Source organism: Manis pentadactyla, chromosome 12 (genome assembly GCF_030020395.1).
Source record: "Manis pentadactyla isolate mManPen7 chromosome 12, mManPen7.hap1, whole genome shotgun sequence".
Classification (NCBI taxonomy): domain Eukaryota; kingdom Metazoa; phylum Chordata; class Mammalia; order Pholidota; family Manidae; genus Manis; species Manis pentadactyla.
In genome coordinates this window covers 10,981,036-11,005,434 of record NC_080030.1, presented here as the reverse complement: position 1 = coordinate 11,005,434, position 24,399 = coordinate 10,981,036, and the positions used below count along the sequence as shown (strand labels likewise).

Below are 24,399 nucleotides of genomic sequence, written 5' to 3'. Positions count from 1 at the left end.
GCACCTAGTTTGAGAGCAGCCTGAACCTGTGGAAGGTGGAAGGCAGTAGATGGCAACACCTGGATCCCCTCTCTTTGCTGCCCCTTCAAGATGCACACCTGAAAACGGCCTAGCGTGAGACTGACTTGCCCAAGATCACAAGGCACAGACCCCGGCCTGACTTGCGTGGTATTCCACGCTCCTTGCTAAGCCTGGTTGGCATTCTTCCATCTCTGAGTCTGTGCGTCCGACACATGTGACACCAGCCCCCGGGAGCTGGAGGTGTCATCCATGTATCCCTGGGGATGTCCTTAGGGAGGAATATCTGGCGTGACCCTCCCTGTGCAGGTTGGGATGTTGGGCAGCTCCTGGGAGGTGCCGTGGCCTCAGCAGGACAGGGAACTGGTGAGAAAAAGCGGCCTGAGCTCAGCTCTTGTCTCCTCAGAGCTGGGACCCTGGGAACATTGCCAAAGAGCGAGGGGAGGGCTCTGGTGGAGATCTGTGTACTCATGCACGGCAAGGGCCAGGAGGGTGGGCAGTCAGCAGCCCAGAGGGGCATGTGGGCGTCTCTGAATGCAGGGAGGGGCCCAGGAAATGGACCCTTGAAGAAGTGATGTCACTGATGACACACCCAGTAGAACCTGAATTGTGACCTGGACGGAACCCAGATCCTGGTCCCAGAACCCAGTCCTGCTCACTAGACCGGAGGTGCTCGACAGAGCAACATGCGGTCTTGTTATGCGGAGCCTTCTGAAGGCATGGGAGTCAGGGAAGCTGAAAGGGAGAGTCCTCCTGCTCGCTGTGGGCGATGGCTCAGTGACCTCCTCCAACGCCTCTGTCCGTGTCTCCCGAGGAGCCAAGAGGTAACACAGGGCAGCCCAGAGGGGCCACTTCAGGGCCAGGACACTGTGTGACCCATCCTGGGCTGACCTTCCCCCTGACCCCTAATGTGTGTCTGCGGTGGGCATGGGGCATGGGTGGGACTGCAGACTGGGGAGCAGGGTCAGTCAGTGTCACAGCTCTGGTCTCACCATTCAGGACATGGAGGTGAGTGTTGGGACCAGGTATTTCCACCCACATGTTAATTCTGAGCCCAGGGGGTGTCCTCTCCTTCCCTCAGGGACTGGATTTCTAGGCAGATGGCCCTCTGTGCCTGTTCTCAGGGGCACAGTTTGTGGCCCACACTGTCCCCTGAGGGGAGGTCCAGGCAGCCCCAGGTGCCTCCTCCCCAGCTACCAGGTGCTGGCTTTGCAGAGCTCCACCCTGGGGAGCGTGGAGGAGCTGGTGGATAGATTCACCTACTCCATCTCCCTGGACCAGGGGCAGGCTGTCTACACCACAGGACCCCATTGCAAACCTGGCAACCTGCCAGGGCCCTACCAGGGCTTTCCCACGACAGTGGCCGACAGGCCCACTCCAGAGGGCCTGGAACCTCGCTCCCGGGGGCACCCCATGCCTCTCCTTGCTCACACCCCAGGGGGCTGGGGGCTCTCAGGTGAGCCACAAATCTCCCTCATCCTGGTGGGTCCTGGGTTTCCCACTGACTATATCCCTGTTGCCCCCCTCAGCGGGAACCTGAGCCAACTCTCCATGCGACTGAGGTCCCCAAGCGCAGGGCTCCCTGGACAGGTGTGAGGAAGTGGAGAAAGCGCACGGCACGAGTGGATCCGGCTCCAAACACCAGCCGGAGTGCTCCAGAGGCCACCCTCCCTCCCAAGGACGCTGACCAGCCGACCACGGGCCAGCGGCTCCCCCGGTGAGCACCCACCCCCTCCTCGGCACAGTCGGGCCTCTGCCCACAGCCCGCCGTGTGTCTTGAGTGTCCCCACATGTGTCTGAGCCGCAGTGTGCTCCTCTGACAGGCAGGGTGGCTGGCGGTCAGCCTGTTAGGGTGCCTTGGGGAACACGGGAGGTGCTTTAGAGGGGCTCCTCTGGCGCCCCACAGGGTAAAAAGGACTGCCAGCTAAGCTGGGCCACTTCGGGGCTTACTTCTCTGTACCCGATGAAAAGACCTTGGCCTCACCCGTCAGTGGCCTGGAGCCTGGCTCATTTGGAAAAGCACATGGAAAGCAGCCTTTGGAACGGAGGCTCGCGATTCCCTGCAGCTGGGCCGGGTCCTTGTCCTCACCGTGGCCAAATGAGGGACCTCTGGGGGCAGCAGAGGAGTACCTGGACAGGTTCTGGTAGGGCATCCTTCAGCAACAATAGGAAATGAAGCACCCACCTGGTGCAGACCTTTGGGGACACTTTGCATAACTCACTGAAGGAAGCAGACGCAATACTGGGACCCCATCCCAGGTGGACTCAGTCAATCACTTCAGGCGTCATCCTCAGGTCATTGCCGGGGAGTGTCACAGGTGATGCCCTCTTGGCCTCTACCACTAATGGGGGGCAAGATGAGGGGCCAGAGGAGGAATTGAAAATATAAGCATTCACTGGGTCCAGAGAGGGTGCTGCCCATCTCACAGAATGGGGGGAGGAGACAACTGGGGCTTTCGGAAGGGGGCGGGCGCACAGCAGAGCCCAGCAGGTCACTCATCTTTGGGTTCCCATGGGTGGGCTGACGACTGGGGACTTCCGATTCGGGAGGATGGGAGAGGATGGGGTCCCAGGACAGACACGCAGGGTCAGGAAGGGGGAGGGGCAGGTGCCTGGACAGGCAGCGGAGTGCACAGCGGCCAGGCCCACACAAGGGTGGACCCGGAGGGCAGTGCGGCTGGAAAGACCAGGCTTCTCACTCTGTCACCCCCAGGCCGTACCCCAGACCCTGGATGGGACGGGCTAGGCACCTTGCCTGGGAGCCTGAGAGTGTGCCCAGCGTTCTCCATGGCAGCCAACCTTCATCCATCCCAGAGGGCCAAGTCCACCACGACTTGGTCCAGGAGGAGTACCTGGGGCCCACAGTGGCAGAGCTGGAAGGTGAGGGGCTGCAGCCAAGGTACCATCTAGGGTGGGCTTCCTGGACTGAGATACCCTTCAAGGCCATGAGTCTTTTCTGTCCTTGGTAAGGTGTGGGGGTAATCAGGCCTGGGGTGACCCTTTCTCTGTGTCCTGCTCCAGCACTACGTTGGGAGAGACCGAGGCGGCATGCCTGGTATGTCTTGTACAACCACTGTCCACAGACAGTTCAGGAGCTCCCTGAGACCCCTGTGCTGGAGCTATGGCCGGTGTCACCTGCCTCAGCCCCTGCAGAGCCGGAGGATGTCCCAGCAGTGGCCTCAGTCCCGGTGCTAGCTGTGAGCACCTGGGACATCCCAGGAGTGGTCTCAGGCCCCGAGCTGGAGCCCCATGATCCCTTGGGCCCAGGGCCCAGGGCACCTGCCAGAATGGCACCGGGCCAAGGAGAGCCAGACGTGGGCCTGGAACCCACCAGCCCCTGTGCTGCAAGCACCCAGGACATGTGGAGGAAGGAGGAGCCGAACATCTTGGCGTTTCCTCCCTGCCTGATGGCCGAGCAGCTGACCCTGATCTGTGCGGTGAGTGGAGCGGGCTCTCAGGGTCGGGGGTGGGCCTTCCCTGTGTCACAGGCTGCCCCAGACCTGCCCTCCCCTGACGTGGACTCCTGTGATCTGGGCCCACGTCCCAGCTTCCCCACGGACTCACCATGTGCCCTGAGATAATCTCCTCATCCTCAAGCCCTCAATGTCCACACTGGGACAGTAGGGCTGGCCCTTAGGGATCCTTGCAGACCAATGAGGAGGAGCGGAGAGAAGGTGGGCAGGGCCTGGCCGGGCAGGGAGGGGCAGGGCAGGGGAGGGGTGCTCAGGGAGGTGCTGCCAGGGCCTTAGGTCCTCGGGCCATTCGCCTGGCAGGCCTCCGCAGCCTCCGCACTTCAGAGGCCCCTGCCATGGACCTGATTGTGTGGGAGACACAGACACCAACAAAGGCCCTGGGTGGAGTTGTTTCAGGGGAAACTGCACCTGAGTGGGGAGTGGGATCCACGGGGTGGCAGAATGGGAGGCAGATGCCCCAGGATCGCAGGGTGAGCTGTCTTGTGCCGCAGGGAGGAGATGAGTGAGGGTGCCTGCGAGCAGAGGTCCTCTGTTCCCCACCATGCTGTGCATCCAGTTCTCGGTGCCTCAGTGGATGCGGTCCAAAGCCCAGATGGCCACACCCCCAGCTGCCTGGGCTCTAGCTCTGACTGGTGACTGCCTGGCACAGGGGCATAGCTGGATGACCCCTGCTTCTCATCCCCAGGAGCTGTTCACGAATGTGCTCTATTCTGAATGCGAGGCCTACCTTTGGCACCAGCCACAAACAGGAACCATTGAGCACATGGTCCCCACCATCTATAACGTCATGAGGCAGTTTGAAGGAATGGTTAGGTTGGTCACCACCACCTGCCTCAGGACCCCGAGCATAACAGCCCAGTATAGGGCCCGAGTGGTGGAGTTCTGGATCCAGGTGGCCAAGGTGTGTTATGGGACGGCCCCTGGGGTACATCCTGGTGTCTTGGGACCTGCTCCCCTCCTTGGCCAGCTCTCAGGGTGGGTGCCTATGGTCTGCCCTGCACGGTCCCCGGGCCCCTCCTGCCAGGGGTGTGTGGACCTGGACTCGCAGGCCCCGGGGGTGGGACAGCCATCCCTGGCCCCTTCCTTGGGTTGAGCCACAGTCCTCCACCCAGGAGGGATGCTCAGCAGGTACCAGGTGTGCTGGGCTCCCTGGGTGTCTGTCTCCTTAAGGACAGGAGTTCATGGGGGGATAGAAGCAGAGAAGCAGGCCACGCTCTCAGCTCTGTCTTCCCTCCCAGGAGTGCCTGTACATCAGGAACTATGCTACCCTCCATGCCATTGTCTTGGCCCTGCAGAGCCCGGCTATTCGTCATCTGGACAGCACCTGGGGTCATGTTTCCTGGTGGGTAGTCCTGTCCCTGAGACCAGGGCACCTGAGAGAACAGGGACACCACTGGGTCTGCCAGTGTCCCCTCAGTGGGTTGGGACTTCCTGGGAAGTGGCAGAGCCTACAGACAGGAACGGCAGGCTCTTGGGGCCCCCTGTGGGTTAGGTAACGGGTACTACCACAGGAATCAGTTTCCTGCAATGTCAGGTATGGGTTGAATTTGAAGCCCATTGGAGATCTTGAGCTTGTGCTCTGCAGCAGGAGGTCTCTGCCCCAAGGACAGCGACCTGGCCCAAAGCAGATTCGCCCCTGGGAGAACTGGGAATGGAGGCCCCGGGGGGAAACATGCAATGCCCACCCCTGGCCACAGATTCCCCAGGGCTGTGGTGGAAAGCCTCCTGCAGCCTAGTGGATCTCGTGGATGCCCCAGGAAAAGGGGTCGGCCCTCAAACTCTCCACCTACGGCCATGTATCTCCCTCCTCGTCACCCCTCCCCTTAGGAAGAGCTCCAGGATGTATAAGAAACTTAAAAAGACCGACAAGGGGATTAACAGAGAGTGGCTTTTTGAGGTAAACGGCGGCTGGAGGTCTGGAAGGGAGGAGTCCTTAGGGCACAGCTTTGGGGAAGACTCAAGGTGTGCGGGGTGGGAGGGGAAAGCTGATGGGGAAAGTAGGGTCCCCCAGGTCCCTGAGGGCCTCGTCTGTCTCCCTCCCTGGCTCCACTTGACTGTGGGCCTGGCATCCAGTGAGGACCCAGGGGACAGACCCCCGGTCAGGGCTGGGGCTGGCGTGGGGTCGGCAGCAGGGTTGGGGCCTGTGGCTGAGCAAGGTTGACTTCTCCCCTGGGTCCTCTGAACCTGTCACGGCCCCTCTGTGGCCTCGGGCTCCTCATGTGCACATGGAGGGTTGCCGTCACCCTGGGGTGTGGGCCTCCCAGGTGAGCAGGGTCCAGGGAGCACAAGACGGGCTTCAGCTTTGTGCCCCCCACAGTCATGTGAGGGGAGCCGTGCTGATAGCCAGGGGACAGTGAGTGCTCAGGGCACTCCTGGATGCAGAGGAACCTCCCCTGACCCTCTCAGGGCGGTGGCCATGGCCCAAGGACCCACATGAGTATGAGTGTGTGCTGGAGCTGGGGTCGCTCTAGGCTGAGAGCCTGCTGGAGGTGGGGACAGCGTAGGTGCCAGGGGGCTCGGGCAAGGCATCCATCCACCACGGTCTGGTTGTGGGAAGCCGCGTGGGAGGGGAGCATGAGCACCTGAGTGTCCTGGACCTTGCAGGAGGCAAGGGTCATGCTGAAGGAACGGATGTGCGACCTGAGCGCATGCCAGTGTACGAAGCAGGTGAGAGTCGCGTGGCGCAGGTCACAGGCAGTGGAGGCGACCCTGTACCTGCTCCTGGTGCCACCAGCCCTGAGCTGCCAGCACTGGGGTGACCGGGAGGAGAGTGAGAGCAGCTGGGTAGAGGGGAAAGTTTGAGGACAGGTGCAAGGCCCACAGGTCCTGGGAGTGGCTGAAAGTCAGCCCTGGGAGGGCCCGGGAGGGGAGAGCCGAGAGAAGGGAAGAGGGGAGGCAGCACAGGGTGGTTCAAGGGAGCTGGGGGCTGCGGGTGTGGGGATCAGGGGAGGCTCTGTGGGCACCCCTGAGGCAGGCGGGGACTCATCACCTCCCCACCCCGGTGGCACAGGGCATGGTCCCGTTCCTTGGACTGATCCTGCGCGACTCCTTAGAGAAACAACAGGAACATCATGTGGACGTGAGTGACCCAGCAGGGCTCAGGGGGGCAGGATGGTGAGCTTTAGGGAGGAGAGAGCCCTCAGTGAGCCCGGACCTCTCAGCACCAGCCATCCCCCTCCTGAGTCCCCCCTCCACCCCAGGACCTGGGCTTCTTGGAGAGGACTGCCATAAGGACCCACCTAAGCCCCGGTCCTGGCCCCAGGGCAGGTGGGGCTGAGGGCTCCAGGGGGCAGCATCTGGGCAGGACTGGTGTCCCCCTCATACCTTGCCCACGGGGAGGAATGCTGCTCGTTCAGGGCAGGAAGCACATCGGGGGTCTGGCAGTGCCTTCCCACCTGAGGCCTCAGCTCCCCAGTGCAGTTCCCGCTTCTCGGTAGCCCCGAGCCCGGGCCAGGCCCGGGTGCTGTTTCTGGGCAGGCCTGCCCCTTGGAGGGCCCTGGCGGTCCTCCACCTTGAGAAAGGGTGGGGACGTTCCGGCCTCGTTCTGGGCTCAGGGGACTGTTTCTGATGCACTTTGGTTGCCTTCCTGCCTTCCAGGGTGACAGGATGAGAGAGAGAGTGGTGAGTGCCCAGCCAGCAAAGGTGAGGGATGGAGTCTTGACCCCCTGGGCAGGACCCTGTCTGGGCTATCCCCTGGGTCAAACATGTCTTGACAGAGTTGAGACATGCAGAGCTGAGGACACTAAAGGCTTTGTCAGGTGGCGGGTGGGGGTGGCATCAAGGCCGCCTTCCTGGAGGAGGAGCTGGAGACCCAACAGTGGGAACAGGCAGGGCTGGTTGGCATTGGAGGAAAGGTGGGTTCCTATGTGAGCAAAGATCCGGGACCATGCCAGTACCCCACTCCTCATCCCCCTCCTTGTCTGCATCCTGTCCTTCCTCTGCCTCAGGACTCTCGCATCCTAGATCAGATCATGTTACACAGGAGGGTGGCCGCGCAGTATGACCTGGAGACCGATGAGTGCTTTGAGTCCTTTGTCCAGGCCGTGGAGCTCCTGGATGAGGAGCAGAGGTGAGGCCAGCCAGAGTCAGGCGTGGGCTGCAGCTGCCAGCAGGCTCTGGGAGAAGGGACCCTGACATGTGGCCCCAGGGGCTCACAGGTGTCCCTCTGTCCTGCAGCTACACCCTGTCCTGCCAGCTGGAGCCCCCAGTTTAGGTCCCACGTTTAAACTTCCTGGCCAGGGCCAGGTGAGATTCTGGGCAGGGGCGATCGGCAGGGGGTGGGCTGCTCCTCAGCCTCAGGGAAGCTTCGGGCCATGCTGGGTGTGGGGGCGTCCTAAAGACAGGTGGGGCTGGGGTCCCAGCTCCACGGCCGACCAGTCCTGTCAGACTGAAGGGTGGTTCCCTGCCCCTCTGGGACCCAGCCTCCTCCTCTGTGAGTAGGTGATGCTCAGGAGCCTTCCCGTGACAGGGACCCCCTGGGTGCTGGTGATTGACAGGACCCTCCGCACAGGGCCCGGAGCCCAGAGGGCAGTGGGGACGGGGTGGAAGCAGGATAATGGGGGGAACCCGGGATAACCGGTCTCTTCTGATCACCCGTGTGGCCCTGTAGCTGCTGTCATCGGGCCCGCGGCCCTGCTGGTGTCCTGGCTGCATGTGGAGGAGAGCTGCTTCCCCTCCAGGCAGGCGGCCCCTGGCGCCCCAGGACCCCAGTCTGATTGCTGCTCCTCTTCCTCCCGCTGCTCATCCTGAGCCTCTGCTGGGCAGGTGCTCTGGCACCTCCTCCATTGGCACTCGGGCAGCTCCCCGGCCTGCCACTGTATCCTCAAGGACCCGTATGTAGCTGTGGCCAAACTGGCCACCTTCATGCTGTGTCGTCCCCTCTGCTTGTGACCCATTGGACAGAGGCGAGCCGCCCCACCGTATGGAGGTTGTTCCCCTTCGTGCAGGTGGCCTCCCGCCGTGACACCAACTCCTGCCTGGGCGCCGTCACTCACCGAGTCGTAGCCACAGGGTTCCAGGAATAGGTGGGGGCTGTCCTCACCAGGCCCGGCCTTTCCCGGGACGGACATAGACACGACGCAGTGCTGCATGGGACCACGGCCTCCTGGTGCCCAGCGGAGGCATCCGAGTATGCAGGGGTGGCCGACTGTCGCAGGGTCCTGGGGCTTGCTTACAGGGGAGCCCCCTGTACAACTGCCTCCCCTCATCCCTGAGAAATAGCCTCCCCAGGTGCAGTGTGGTCTGGGTGTTGTCTCTGAGGTTTATGGTTCCTGGGGGTTGGGTCATCCCTGTGCAGAATGTAATAAACGATGAACGGATTGCCACCACACTGCTCTTTCTTCTCAAAGCTCTGACCTTCCTACGGACATCGTGTGCCCCAGCCCACCCCACCCCAGCCCTCAAACTCTCTGATGCAGGGTGGCCCTGACCTCCGCCAGGTTGTCCTCCATCCTCTGTCCTCCCCCCGTAAGGTGCTGAGGAAGAGTGGGGCGCTCCAAGCCCCATGCTGGCACACCTCAGCAACACTGGGGAGGGCTGTTCAAACAGAAACTGAACCTTATTTACTGTCACCTATAGATTATGATCAGACACCGAAACTTGTTGATTAGAAGCCCCAGGGTGTCTCTTCACGTCTTGAAGACCACTGCAGATGTACCAAGTAGATCCCAGGGCTGGTGGGCGCCAGTCTAGCACTGTCCCATTTAATGAGACACAGCTGCTCCACACATTCCAGAAAATTCCTTTGCGAAAAACTTTGAACTTGGTCTCTCAAAGCACCTCCAAGAGGTGCACGCCTTCCACTGGGGGGGCTTTGTCTGAGCCCAATTTCTCCACACTTCACACTTCAGAGCACCCCCCAAAGCTCCTGGGTTCCAGGTCCTCCCCCATGGTGCCCCTCAGCCGCCCATCCCCAGGCCAGGCTGGTGTGAGGCCCCTGGTGTCCCGCTCCTGGGTCGTGGCTGAGCGGCCTGACGTCTGCGACAAAAGACTGGGGAGGCTGAATGGAGGCACTTGGCTCTGATTCTCCCCATACGCTCCCCCAGGACTCTCAGGATGTGTTCACCCTCCCAGGAGGGGAGGCCTGGCCTAGAGGGGAGCTCCAGGATCAGCACAAACACCCCCTTGGGGATTTCCAGGATGGAGAGAGTCTCCAGGCCTTATGCTGCAGGTGGAGCCCCAGATTGGGACTGGGGAAGCGGACGTGGGCCCACCTGACAGCCTCAGGTGACCAGGTGACAGGAGGTAAAATCGGGACACCCAGGCCACCCCACCCTCCTTCCCCTGGCCCTGCCCACAGCACCCTCAGAGCCATCTGCCTACATGGTGGTCCCAAGGGATGACCTCAGGCTCCCCGGCCACATAGGGAGGTAAGTTTGGGCAGGAGGAGGGTAGGTGGGCCCCTGGCAGGGCTGTGGCACAGGTCAGACCTGTCATCCAGCATGTCCCACCAGCCTAAACGTGACACAGAAGAGCTTCTGAGCCCCTAAACAAAGCAGCAGCCTTGGGCCTGGTGGGGGGTCACTGGGCCAGCGGTCCGTCCTCCCCCGGTGTGTGCAGGGGCCCCAAGCGCAACACGGCCTGGGCTGCTGGTGCTGGGACACCAGGCTCACACGGTGGCGTGGTCACCCTGACTGTGGGCTGCAGCACACCTTCCCCACCCGGCGTGTGCTGGGGAGGTGGCAGGGCCCTCTGGCCCCTGGTGCGCTACTATGCACCCAAGCACGGGTTCTGGGGGCTCTCCGTCTTTGGGCTCTTCAGAGAAGCTGATGATGGAGTTCTTGTTCACAGGCTCAGAGAATGAACTTTGCAAACACTCAAGGTAGGAGAGCATGTGCCAGGCTTTTATTTAGAGATAAAACAGAGGACAGTGCTCCTGGATTGCCCCTGCCCAGAGGGGACAAGATAGCCCCGGGGTGGAGCACTGTCTGGGGGATTTATAGGCAGGTGAGGGACAAAGGGCCATCGATGCAAACCTGCTAAAGGGTCCCCTAATGCTTATCTTTGAAGAGACACTAAGTTTCTTATCAGTCTTCCAGATTATTTTGCTTACTTGCCATTATTACTTGCCTACATTGCATATCATTTGATTAGGGCTAGAGGAAGAAAAGCAGCATCTGGGTAAAGATAAAGAAAATAAGCTGGGCTTTTTATCAGGCTACGGTACATTTTACAATAACCTCATTTAATTGACAAAATGAAGACATGGGCTATGCTGCGGTCTTTTCTTATGTGGGGGATATTCAAACATTTCAGGCCAAGTTACTCCTGGGTTTTTAGTTTTCATCAATCTCACAGAAGAATGCTTATGTTACTTTACAGAATTAATGTGATTCTGACTTTGCTTAATTGTTTAATACAGAGTTTCGGTAGGATTCTGTTTCCAGAGGCCCTCACCCTGCTCTGTCTAAACCCACGGTCCCTGCCTCACTACCACTGAGGCTCCGTGGCTTCCCTCCCCAGCTGCCATTCCCTCCTAGTTCCTCCTCCAGGCTTCCCTTCTGCACTCCCCAAGCTCTCTGATCCCATGCTTGCACCCCTCTCCCTCTGCCCTCCCAGAGTTCTCCTTCCCCCATCCCTCCCCTGGGCTGGGACTCCTGTTAGGAGGGCGTTGTGTATTCTCCTGGGTTCTTGTCCCCGCCGCAGCAAAGAACTGAGGGGCAGAGACACAGCAGTGAAGTAGAGTAAAAGTTTAATTTACAGAGAGAAAGTGCACACTCAGAGAGAGGGGAGTGTGGGCTACCTCAGAGCGGGAGTTGCACTGAAAGGGTGGGGGCTCCCCCTTGGAAGGATTTTTCACAAATGTGACAAAGGGCTAGGGGTGTGGACCTGTGAAGTGGTCTCAAGATTAGACATGAAGTTTCTTATCAGTCCTCCGGGTCATTATGCAAAATTAGCTTAACACAAGAAATGCAATGCACTGCTCAGATGGATTCCCTCCAGGAGAGCAGCTTCCTGGTTGGGGAGCATATCAGTTAAGACTGCCCTCCCTGCCTCCAAGGTGGGCTGAGTTATTGTATGTTCGCTAAAGACTGTGTTAAGTGTGGATAAAATGAAAGTTCCTGTGGCCAGGATTCTCACCTGGGCCTAGTCGGCTAGCTCACCACTCATGTGGGCAATATGTTGCTATCGACTCTATAGAAAGAGCTCCACCCAGTGCTCTGGGTGACACGGTGACACAGCGGCGAGGCTGCAGGAGAGCAGAGAAGAGGCTGGAGTGGTGGCAGTTCTGAGGTCAGAGCCCCAGAGGATGGCTGTGTGGGATGGCTGTGTAGGCATGGAGGCCCAGAGGCAGAGACCCGCTTGCTGCATGCAGACTCGCTCTGACTGGATGGGATGGTAGTGATTGACCTGCCACTGTGGAAATAAAGTTGGGTATAACCCTTTCACCCCCAGAACGTTTTACTGTCATTTCTTTGGTCACATTGAATCCATAGTGAACTTGCCCAGTGTTGAAACCCATCGGCAGTGCATTAAAAATCTTACCTCTTCACTTCCTGGGTTTTGAAATGCAATCTTAGCTTTAAGATAGAATCTTTCCTGTCTTTACTGTGCTGTTTATGGCTGGGCTAGCTTGCTAAGTGAACTGTCCAGTCCGCAAATTACTTGATACGGGGATGGAGGAGGAAAAACTGCGTATAGGTAAAGTTAAAAAAATAAGCTGGGCCTTTTAGCAGGCTAAGTGAGTCTTACCTTAGTCAATGACATGATTTACAAAACACAATAAAGACAAGGGTATGCCGAGACCTTCCTTTGTCTGGGGAATACTCAAGCATTCCAGGCCAGTCACTCCTGGCTTCTGGAACTTTAACTGATCTCACTGGAGAATGCCTATATTCTTAGTTTTCTACTTTTACCCTAGAGAAGGGACAAGCAGAAGGTGCCAAAGAGCCCCGTGCACCTTATTAAGAAGTGCAGACTGCATTCCATAGGCAATACCGGGCCCGAGAAGGATTTTGAGCAGGGAAATATGATCACTCTCTTATAGGTAGGTCATCTAGCAGTAGTGAGGGGAAAGAATTTAAGTGGGAGGCACTGAAGGATTGGGGGTCAAGTAGGAGGCCACTGCACAGCTTAGGGGAGAGACGGTGAGGGCTTGGAAACCCAGTGTGGTGGTGAGAACTGAGAGGAGACAGATGTGAGAAAGAGGAAAGCCCGCGGAACCCGGGCCTGACTCTCTATGCGCAGGATGGAAGGGGAAGGCGTCCCCTGGTCCTGGGATGGCTGGGGTCAGGTACCGATACTGGTAAGAACGTTGTGGGCAGAGGAAGATAACGGACTGAGTTTGGAAGATTTTAGGTTTGGGATACTTGTGAGTAACCTAGGAAGAATTAATATTGTCAAAATGATAATCCTACCTAAGGCAATCTACAGATTCAAATGCCAACCCTATCAGAATACCAACAGCATTCTTCAACAAACCGGAACCAATCGTTCTAAACTTCATAGGGAACCACAAAAGACCCCGAATACCCAAAGCAATCCTGAGAAGGAAGAATAAAGCCCGGGGGATCTCGCTTCCCAACTTGAAGATCTACTACAAAGACACAGTAATCAAGACAATTTGGTACTGGCACAAGAACAGACCCACAGACCAGTGGAACACAACAGAGAGTCCAGGTATTAACCCAAACATATCCGGTCCATTAATAGACGATAAAGGAGCCACCGATTTACAGTGGGGAAATGACAGCCTGTTCGACAGCTGGCGTTGGCAGAACTGGACAGCTACATGTAAGAGAATGAAACTGGATCATTGTCTAACCCCATACACAAGAGGAAAGTCAAAATGGGTCAAAGACCTGAATGGAAGTCATGAAACCATAAAACTCTTAGAAAAAAACATAAGAAAAAAATCTCCTGGACAGAAACAGGGGCAAGTTCTTCATGAACGTATCTCCCCAGGCAAGGGAAACAAAAGCAAAAATGAACAAGTGGGACTATATCAAGCTGAAAAGCTTCTGTACAGCAAAGGACACCATCAACAGAACAAAAAGACATCGTACAGTGTGGGACAATATGTTCATACATGACATATCCGATAAAGGGTTGATATCCAAAATATATGAAGAGCTAACGGGCCTCAACAGACAAAAAGCAAATAATCCATTTAAAAAATGGGCACAGGATTAGAACAGACACTTCTCCAAAGAAGAAATTCAGATGGCCAAGAGGCCCATGAAAAGATGCTCCGCATCGCTAATCATCAGAGAAATGCAAATTAAAACCACAATGATACATCACCTTACACCAGTAAGGATGACCACCATCCAAAAGACAAACAACAAATGTTGGCGAGACTGTGGAGAAAGGGGAACCGTCTTACACCGCTGGTGGGAATGTAAATTAGTTCAACCACTGTGGAAAGCAGTATGGAGGTTCCTCAAAACTCACAAAATAGAAATACCATTGACCCAGGAATTCCAATCCTAGGAATTTACCCTAACAATGCAGCAGCCCAGTTTGAAAAAGACATATGCACCCCTGTTTATCGCAGCACTATTTACAATAGCCAAGAAATGGAAGCAACCTGAGTGTCCCTCAGTAGATGAATGGCTAAAGAAGATGTGGTACATATACACAATGGAATATTAGTCAGCCAGAAGAAGAAAAATCCTACCATCTGCAACAACATAGATGGAGCTAGAGGGTATTATTATGCTCAGTGAAATAAGCCAGGCAGAGAAAGACAAGTATCAAATGATTTCACTCATCTGTGGAGTGTAACAACAAAGAAAATAAACCCGAAGGAACAAAACAGCAGCAGACACACAGAACCAAAGAATGGACTAATAGTTACCAAAGGAAAAGGGACTGGGGAGGATGGGTGGGAAGGGAGGGATAAGGGCAAGGAAAAAGAAAGGGGGCATCACGAATAGCATGTATAGTGGGGGGGGGCACGGGGAGGGCTGTGCAACACAGAGAAGACAAGTAGTGATTTTACAGCATCTTACTAAGCTGATGGACAGTGACTGTGAAGGGGTATGTGGGGGGGACTTGGTGAAGGGCGGAGCCTAGTAAGCATAATGTTCTTCATGCAATTGTAGATTAATGATACCAAAATAAAATTAAAAAAAAAAAAGCACCTACTATGCACCAGGACCCATCTAGGTAGCAGTTTTCTCTCACAGACGAATGCATCCAAGATGAAGGGAACCTATAGAATGACCGATGTGGTCACAGGTCAACCCATTTCTCCAAATCAACTTTACCAATAATAAAGCTGATTTAAAAAAAAATTACTCATTTAAGGATTTCCAGGGGGATGATACATCCCTGTTCTTTACTTTTGCAGAAGTGTTTATCTAGTTTATCTTTGGGATAAGAATCACAATTCCTGTGCATCTTAAGGCTGGGTTGATATGTCATCGTAAGCATTCTGAATGACAGGTGCCAATGTATGTGTGGAGGTATTGTGTATGTTAAGGAAATAGACTGTTGAGTGGAGGCTTTTAAGTATTTGAACAACATTATCACACCCACACTTAAGCCCAAGCTCCAATTTCAGAGCTAGCTGGGACCATTCGATGGTTCATAGGTATGATACCTGTAGTATACTGAACTAAGGCATAGAATCACATGACTACAGCATAGTGTCAGGGTAGTATAGTATAGTATCGGGGATGACCCATGCTGGAATTCATATGAGTGATAAATAAAGTTTTATTTGCAAAGTCACCAGATTATCCGTTACCACTGCATAAACCCTCAACAGCCCTATGAGTTCGTATTATTTATTGCCTTATTTACAGATGAAGAAACTCAAGCACAGGCAGTTTAGGTAACACATCCACGTTCACCCAGCTGGACAGTAGGGGAGCTGGGATTCAAGCTCAGGTTGACTGAGTCCATGCTTAACATCACTGAGCTTCCAGCTGGCAAATGACTCCTAAAGATTACAAAAGAATTTTTAAAAATCAAGGCAAGGAGACATAGCATGGTGGTGAGAATTCTCCTGCGTCCAGCTGGCCACAGTTAGCCTTGGGCTGGTCACTCTGAGGTCACAGGTGAAACAAGGTCAGAGGTGTGACTAGAAGCCCTTATCCTGGTGTTGAGCAAGTCTGAGTGAGATGGGGAGGGGATGTTTTATGCAGTTTTGCAAACCGGCACAATTAAGCCAGAAAAGCTGAAATCTTCTGTTTTGCCCTTCTCTTTTATCTGTATCCCTGCTCCTCCTAGATCCAGTAAAGCTGAACTGAAGTTCCAAGAAATAGACTTGAAGTTTGTGGATAAAATGAGGGTTCCTGTGGCCAGAATTCTCACCTGGCCCTGGCTGCCTGGCTCACTGCACACCTGTGGGCAATACACTGCTGTTGACTCTGCATAAAGAGCTCCGCCCAGTGCTCTGGGTGACATGGTGGCAGGGCTGCAAGGCTGCAGGAGAGCAGAGCAGAGGCTGGAGTGGTGGCAGCACCAAGGACAGAGGCCCAGACGATGGCTGTGCAGGACGGCTGTGCAGACAGACAGGCCCGAAATAAAGTTCGGTTTCAGCCCCGGGCAAGTTCGCTATGGATTCAATGTGACCAAAGAAATTGCCAGCAAAATGTTCTTGGGGTGAAAGGGTTATGCCCAACTTTATTTCCAGGTGGCAGGTCAGTCACTAGAATCCCGTTCACTCAGAGCGAGTCTGCCTCTGGGCCCCTCTGTCCCCACAGCCGTCCTCTGGGCCTCTGTCCTCTGCTCTGCTCTCCTGCAGCCTTGCAGCCCTGCCACTGTGTCACTATGCCTTCGTTTTTTTTTCTTTTCTGTGTGGATGTCCCGTTGTCCTAGTACCATTTGCTTGAGACTCTCCTTTCTCCATGAATTGCATGTCTGGCTCAGACCTTGGACACCCCGTCTCATGTAGTTGTGATGCCCTGCCATAAACGTGGTGCACTGTACCCCATTTCCCATGTGTATCCCCACTAGACCACAGCAGCCTGAGTGGCCTCTCACACGCAGCCCCTTAAGACAGTGCCTGGCACCTTGTAAGTAAAGACACAATGCATGGATAAAGCTGGGAAAAAAAACAAAAACGCAGAATAATAGATGTCAATTCTGAGAAATCCAGAAGAGGGGTATGCAGAAAAGATGTCATAAAAGAAGGAAGTTTTGAGCTGTGCCTTGAACTGGCACATATTTGTGAGTGTTTATTTCTTGTTTGAATGTCACAAAAGCCCATTCATGTGCTTTTCCTTGGAATGGAAGAGAAGTGGTTTGTGGCCCGCTGCTGGACCCCACAGCTGGACCCCAACAGCAGCCCGTGGGTGGCGCTCCAGCCGTCGTTCTGGGGCGCCACCCCCTCCCTTCCAGCCTGTGGCAGTGGCGTTCCCTGAGTCTCACCTTCCTTTACCGTCCGCCCTTCTCCCCAGACTTCCTCCCTGTGGGCAGATGTGCTCTGCTGACGTCTCCTCTGAACCTCCTGGGCTGCCACTTGCACACAGGATCTGGTCCTGCCTCGCTGCCTGCCAGCATCATATCCCCGCCCCTTTTCCACAGCCACCTTTATAGCCACTTTTCTCCTAATCAGCCACAGACCTGCCCTCACCTTTTGATCTCAACTCATGAAGCTGCTCTGTGAGGTTCTAAGACCCCTGGAGGATAAGACTGTTTCTTGTTTCTGCCTTGTTCCTCCTTGTGTCCTTACTGGCTTCCACAATAGCTGACAGTATTTCATCATGTTTGTTGAACGAGTTAGTTCACCTTCCTGTGGAATGGTGGTGATTTGTCTGGTTTATCCTAGTCGGTGCCGTTACCTTTGTTTTGGCCCTGATTCCCAGTCACCTCATACTTGACGAGATTCATTAGCTTCTGGACATGTTTCTCTACCTATGACCTCTCCCACATTCTAGCCATCCTGTTCCTCGTTGCTTGATTCCTACTATTCCCAAACATTTCATGATATATCAGTGCCTCAGCACTCCCTAGTTCTCCAAATATAGAGTCCAGTGTAAAGGCCTTATCTGAGTGGAGTCCTCCTAAATTAGCCCATCCCTCTTAAATTCTGCTTCTCTGCAAGGGGAGCCGGCAGTGCACCCAGGTGCGTGCCTCCCTGTCCCTGCATCTGGCACGCGCGGTCATCTCCTCCTGCGTTTGCCCTCTGATAACCCCCTGCCCACCGCTGCCAGCATACACACATCTTCAGAGTCAGACTCTAGCCCTAACTCTTCTCCAGACTCTCCTGTACTTTGACTCAGATTATCCTTTCTCTGCCCTGACCACCTATGACATTCATTGTGTATGTATGCTTTTTCTATTGGCCACTAATTCTGTGTGACCTCAGCTCCCTGTGTGTCATCTTACCCCCAAATTATGAGTATCCTCGACGGCAGTTGTGTCCAGTATTTTGTATTTTTGTTACTATCTGCATAATTTTCCCTATAGATGTTAAGTTCTATGGAATTGAGTTACATGTATAAATTTCGTAATGTTACAAATCAATTTCTGCAGTACATTTTCTTTGTTTTTTTTAGAGTCTTAGGTCATCTGTCAGAGAAGGAATCTGTGCAGTAGATGAATGAATGTCTAAACAAGCGGACATTAGGGACAAAAAGGTCCGCACCAGTGTCGCATGGACTCCCTGGAGCACCTGGGAGCCGGGGCCCAGGGTCTCGCCGGCTCCTCCAGGGCCTTCGCGAAGAGGGAGTGGATGCCTCTGGGCTTGAGCCATCGGTAGGCACACTTACCCATCCAGAGAGCAGGTTTACATTCAGGTTGAGAGACAGGCAACTAGCTGGGTCCCAAACACAGAAACAGCCTCAGCTGATATTTACAAGTTCTGCAAGTTCCCCTCTGCCGCCTCCCCTCCCCGCTTCAGAGCTGGCCGCGCACAGGGAGGTCCACCGAGGCCGTCAGGTGAGGCAGCGCTCGCGCTCAGGTGCCTGGGCTTCTCCTACATTCAAACCGGTGTGGCGGGCTCAGACCTGACACTGAACCCTCACTGATGGGACAAACCGGTGATTCAGCAAGCGAGGCATCCAAGTCGGAAAGCGACGTCCTCTGATACGAAACTGCGCTGTCTGAATGTGCCCATCTGGGTGCAACCCTACACTTAAGGGTATGGAAGAATAAGTGAAAAGGCTTCCCGTCAGGTCAAAAAAGCGCAGTAAGCTCCACATCTGGCCATCACTTTCTCAAGACTCTGCCAAAGTAAGAGCCTCTAGCTACACCACATGCAAAGCATTTCCTCTGACCTGGCCTCCGAGCCACCTAACTGCCTGGGGTATTGGATGTTCACTGTATAGGCCATTCCCAAATACTTATTTAGTCATTTTCCTTTCAAGCTTTAAGGACATACAATAGCGACAAGCCTAGGAATTATGTAATTCAGTTATGATTTCTCTCTCCAAACTGGTTCTGAAACTCAAACACATTCCTTTTCACACACAGGTCAGGGGGGCCCTTTTCACCTTTAATCCCACACTTCCACTCTGTGTGCAGGGATTTCCCTGCCAGCAAGATGCCGCTGCCTTCAAGCCACCTGCCCCGCAGGCCTCTGGGGCTCGGTACTGGTGGAGGAAGAGCATGACACTGCTAGACAGAAAGAGGAAAACTGACTGGGGGTGATATGGGTGGGGGGGAGGGGGAGGTGGCCCAGACGGCAGAGCTAAGCGCCTCCTGGCCTCAGATAACCACTGGGGAGATGCCAAGCCGCAGAAAAGATCTTTATCTTCCCACATAATCCAAACTGGTTCTCTTCTTCCTCCTTCCTGCATTAGGCTCTGTCTTGGCTCAAGTCCAAATAAGACTCAAGAGAGCTAACAGTGCTCTTTGAGGCGTTTTTACTTCAGTTCCAAATGCAGCCACTGAGGCCACCTCCCCTCCTGATGTCGGGATTCATTCAGCTGCTTTCGAATGTGTGGTGATTCAGCAAACCTGTGCAGGCAGCTCTGGACTGGCTGTAGGACTGCAGCTGGGAACAGAAAAACGTCTTTCCTCAGCTCTGACGCTTATGGAATACCGCATATAACAGAGGCGGGGATTCACAAAACCAAGTCCCATTTTCCAGATGTGTAAGGAATGGCAATTGAGAAAGACCTGTTATCCAAGAAATGTGTTTATTTGAACAAAAGAAACCAAACGGAAAGAGGCCGGCCCTTCCTTCCACCTTCTTTCTCTTAACAGCTTTGCTCGAATCAGATGACGTGCAGCACGTCCAGAGCTGTTAAGGTCACAGGGTTTAGCGTTAGGATCAGTTCTGTAACTTAAGCCACACAAAGAACACGACACGGTGATTATGACAAATACCATCTGGAGGAAAATTAATCCAGGCAGAACAAGAAGAAGTCTCTAAGACCCACGAGGAGCAAGTTGCATGCAAGGGAAAGCAGCCATGCACAGAGGTCGGGGCCAAGCCGCACACAACACGGGGGCAGCCTCAGGGTTTCCACGCAGGAGGCTGGCGGGCTGTGGAAGAGGAGGAGGAACAGGACTTGTGCAGCTAACGGCACATCCAGGTCACAGGGGCCGCGGTGTAGACCAATGAGCCTCAGCGTGTCAGAGGCAGCCTCCTTCCTGAGAAGACAGACACACGTCCACGGTCCCTAAGAATTGTATGCATGTGGGTCAGGGTCAGTAGGGACAGGATACCTTGGGAGCAAAGGCCTGTCCTCCCACAGATCTACGAACTGACTCCTGCCTCTCCTCCCTGCCCTCTCCCTTCAAAACCAGAACCAAGATGAGACACCCGGCGAAGGAAGATGTTTCTCCCTCTCTCCACTCGGCGGAAGGAATTCCGACCAAAGATGAGCTGCGATTTTGAACTTCACTCTATCTACGAACAGGAATAGTGGGAAAAAAATTAGACCAGCCAACTCCACACTGTTTCCTGGCTGCTTCTCGTTAGTTACCCTGACATCACCAGCAACCACACAACGGTGATATCCTGGGTGCTTGGAAATCTATTTTGTCCCCATGGAAGGCAGTAACTTACCCATTCACCCCACCTCCCAGCAGGGTGTCTTTTAAGTAAAATTTTATAGCTATAAACATACTAGTCAAACAGCTTTTTACATTTCCTTGACACTTGTTATTTCTGAAAGGACTAAGTGTGAATAAATCAATGACTGTCGCACACACTCCAAGGGAAGGACTGATGACGTGATTATCACCTCCTGAACCATCACCACAGTTGAGATGTGGAATGCCCGTCACCCACAGTGTCCTCATGCCCCTTTGCAATTCCTCCTTCCTGGCCATCAGCCAACACATCCCCATGCCCAGGCAAAGCCTGGTCTCCTTTAGATCCCTATAGAGGAGTTTGTATTTTCTACAGTTTTCTATGCCCTCGTTTTCATCGGGCTCCTTTGACTCAGCATCATCATTTTGAGATGTATGCCTGCTGTTGCATGGATGAAAAAGTCATACCTTTTCATTGCTAAAGACTATTCCCCTGGGGTACTAGACCATGGTTGGTTTATCCATTCCCCTGTGGATGGACTACAAATAAAGCTATTATGCATTTGTGTATAAGGTTTTGCATAAACATCTGTTTTTATTCCTCTTGTATAAGCTCCTCAGATGGAAACCGCTGTGTAGGTGTACATAAGTTTTAAACATGTAGCAAAGCTATTTTTTACCAGCTCCTTAAGAAAACTCTAGTCGCTCCACGTCTTTCTCAACAGGTTTACATTCAGGTTTGTAATTTTAGCCATTCTCATGTCCAGAATCTCATTATGTTTTCCACCTACATTTGTCTTTCACTCCCATTTCCCACATGACTCATGTTGTTCAGAAAAAGAAGTCTACTGTGACCTGCGCAGACCACACCTGATCACAGGAAACGCCAGCACACCAACAGGGATGGCTGTGGGATGGATGGAGGCCTCTGTCTACCACGACTCTGGCCTGTTCCTCCCCTGGAGTGTATTCAAATAAAACACTTGATGCTGGGCTTCTTGTTTGCAGAGTCGAAGAATGAACTTAGCAAATACCGAAGGTAGGGGAGCCATGAAGAGGCTTTCATTTAGAGATACAGTGAGAGGACAGAGCTCCTGGATCACGCAAGTAGGGGACAAGAAAGCCCATAGTGGTGGGTTGTCTAGGGGTTTTATAGGCAATTGAGAATTTCTAGCAACGTGAAAAAAGGCTTAGGGGTGTGGTCTTGTTAAGTGGCTCCTGAATATTTAGAATTAACTTAATACAAGGAACTTCCTGCTCTGATTTCTCCCAAAAATACTGGCTTCTTCGTCTGGCAGGCTACCAAACAAGGCCGCCTGCACAGCCCCGAAGGTGGGCTGAGGGATTGTCTGTTTGCGAAAGAGTTAAGTAAAGTATCTTACTTCTTAACTTCCTGGGTATTAAAATGCAATCTTACCTTTAAGGTGGAATTCTTCCTGCCGTCTACTGTGTTGTTTATGGCTGGGCTTCCTTGCCATTATTAACTAACTGCCCAGATTGCAAATCACCTCATCAGATCTGAAGGAGAAAACACAGCACATAGGCCTGGGCCTTTTAGCATGCTAAGGTGAATCTTACACATGATGACAGACGATTAGCATAACAAAAACACAGACTACTTTCCTTCACCCGGGAATATTAACTGATCTCACTGTGCATAATGCTTAACACAGAGTTCCGATAGGGGCTTTCCTTGCACGTAGTCACACTGCTCTGACTGTAATTATCCTGCCTTCCTTTTCCCAGAGGCCCTCACCCTATAGTGTTTTAGCCCAGGGTCCCTGTCTCAAGCTGAGCCTGGGCAGCGACACAGCCATGGGAGGAGGAGACTTTGCTCGGAGATGGTGAAGATTCAGGCCTCTGCAGAGTCGGGGGGGTGAGGATCTGCGCCTCACCTCTGTTGGCCCCCAAGTTCTCTCCTGATGGCCCCTCTGCGACTGTGCCTGTCTTAGGTTGTTCCTCCCTTGAGGAATCTTACCCATCTCTGGCTAGCCAGCCATCCTCCGGGGCCAATCAGGGCGATGTGAGGCATGTGGGTGAGAGAGAGGCGGCGGCGGTTTTCTGTCTCCTTGGCTGTTTATGCCTCCGCGGCCTCCGTGCCCAGTACCTGCTTTAGGCATCCCTTGCCAGCCGGCACGGTCCCAGCTCAGGTAATATATTCTGAGGAACTCAGGCCATTTTTTATAATGTAAGATATTTCTTCTGAAACAACACGGTAGTGAAGTTTCAGAAAAAATTTGGTTTGAGAAGGAAGGAGAAAGATCACAGAACCAGCAAACAGGAAGGTGAAAAGACTGGAAAACCCACAGGGCAAAATTTCGGGCATAGCTGGGAGCTCTCCCCCTTCTCTCTTTAACTGAAGTTGTAGGTGATGTTGGGTGCCGAGGGAGGCAGACTTCTGAGGGGGGGGGTTTTCACCCTCATTTTGGGAGCTGACCACTGTATGATGGATGATGTCTGACCAGCTGTGTGGGGAGCCAGCGAGGACCTGTAACAGACACAACCTCGCCCCCAGATAAGCACTGCTGCTGGCATCTAGTTCTTTACCAGTTTAGGAATGAGAAACTACAAATGACAAGAGACTTACAATTCACAATGGCTAAAGAGCTGAGGAGAACTTACAATAAGACAGTGGATATAAGGATATCTGGAAATATCTGTAATGTAAAATACTGAATAAAGTTTAACATTATTCGTTCGAAAGTGCTTTCCAGGTAATTACAGATGAGATAAATGTAAGCCAAATTAGCCAAATTTTCCCTAATGAGGAGAAAAAATTCCTCTGGCATGTTCCAGGGGGCCTCTGGAAAATAACAGGAGTTACTTAGAGGTAAGAGCACCTTTTTGAATTTGGTGTTGGTGAGACAAGGGACCGTGGGTTTACGCAGAGTACGGTGAGGGCCTCCGGAGAAAAAGCAGAGCAAGATCATTACAGTCAGAACAATGTAACAATGTGCGAAGAAGTCCCTAGCGAAACTCTGTGATAAGCATTACGCGGTCAGTCACACTAACTCTCTAGGGTAAAGATACCAGAGTAGGAATATAGACATTCTTCAGTGAAATCAGTTCAAGCTCAAAAGGCCAGGAGCAACTCGGCCTGGAATGTCTGAGTGTTCTGCAGATGAAGAAGAGTATCTCGGCATAACCTGTGACTTCTCTGTATCAGTTAGACCATGACACTGTAAAATTTACCTTAGCTTGCAAAAAGGCCCAGCTTATTTGTAACTGTACCTATATGCTGTGTTTCCTTCTCTGATCCTAACCAAGTAATCCGCAACCTGAGCAAAAGATTCATTTAGTAAACAAGCCAGGCTATAATCATCTCAAAAAGTTTAAGAAGTAAGATTCTTAACACACTTTAGCAAACAGGCAACCACCCAGCCCACCATGGGGGCAGGCCAGGCGGTCTTAATTGACATGCTCCCAGAGGGACACTGCTATCCTGAGAATGAATCACAGCAGCAAATTTCTTCTGTTACTCATCAAAAATGAGCATTCTGGGACCACTCAACAAGTCTGCACCCGTAGCCCTTTACCCCCATTCCTGAAAATCCTCAACTGCGCATACATCCCCTAGACAACGAGCCAACCACGGACTCTCAGGTCCCCTCCTGGCGTGAGCTAGGAGCTCTGTCCTCTCACTTTGATTCTAAATTAAAGCCTCTAACCTTGCTCTCCTACCTTGAGTGTTTGCGAAGTTCATTCTTTGGCTGGACGAACAAGAACCCCAGCACCAAAGGCACCACAAAAAGGCAGGGACTCATCCTCCCTACCCCAGCAGACTGGTCAAAAATTAGATACAGAGCAAAGAAAACTGAGTATGATTACAGCGCTTTCTTAGTACGCGGAAATAACGACCGCAGGAGGCTCACACTCCCGTGAAAAGCCCGCCACCTGAATCACACCCAGTAAAATAATGAATACCCTCTGTGTGTTCCAGTTGTACTCTTCCTGTCTTCCTCCACCTCTAGTGGAAAGAGCCAAAGTGCGTATTCCCCTATGAGAGGAAGCAAAGCAGGGAATTCCACCTAAA

General features: G+C 53.5%; 3 protein-coding genes across 3 annotated transcripts in view; 2 read left to right on the top strand and 1 right to left on the bottom strand.

Moving 5' to 3' along the window:
- Positions 1-4,167: 4,167 nt before the first annotated feature.
- On the top strand, positions 4,168-5,124 carry LOC130680031 (ral-GDS-related protein-like). Its single transcript, XM_057489977.1, has 2 exons — positions 4,168-4,392; positions 4,730-5,124. Exons 1-2 carry the CDS (start codon positions 4,255-4,257, stop codon positions 4,985-4,987), a joined length of 396 nt encoding a protein of 131 aa, XP_057345960.1. The 5' UTR covers positions 4,168-4,254; the 3' UTR covers positions 4,988-5,124.
- Positions 5,125-6,016: 892 nt separating this feature from the next.
- On the top strand, positions 6,017-7,718 carry LOC130680032 (ral guanine nucleotide dissociation stimulator-like). The gene is made up of 4 exons (XM_057489978.1): positions 6,017-6,158; positions 6,502-6,570; positions 7,439-7,560; positions 7,668-7,718. Exons 1-4 carry the CDS (start codon positions 6,108-6,110, stop codon positions 7,702-7,704), a joined length of 279 nt encoding a protein of 92 aa, XP_057345961.1. The 5' UTR covers positions 6,017-6,107; the 3' UTR covers positions 7,705-7,718.
- Positions 7,719-11,147: 3,429 nt separating this feature from the next.
- The window catches only part of LOC130679953 (uncharacterized), a 131,566-nt gene continuing 118,314 nt past the window's right edge, over positions 11,148-24,399 (bottom strand). Inside the window, exon 3 of the mRNA XM_057489560.1 lies at positions 11,148-11,846. Within this exon, the coding sequence (XP_057345543.1) occupies positions 11,597-11,846 (250 nt within the window). The 3' untranslated portion in view covers positions 11,148-11,596. The remainder of the gene's footprint in view (positions 11,847-24,399) is intronic.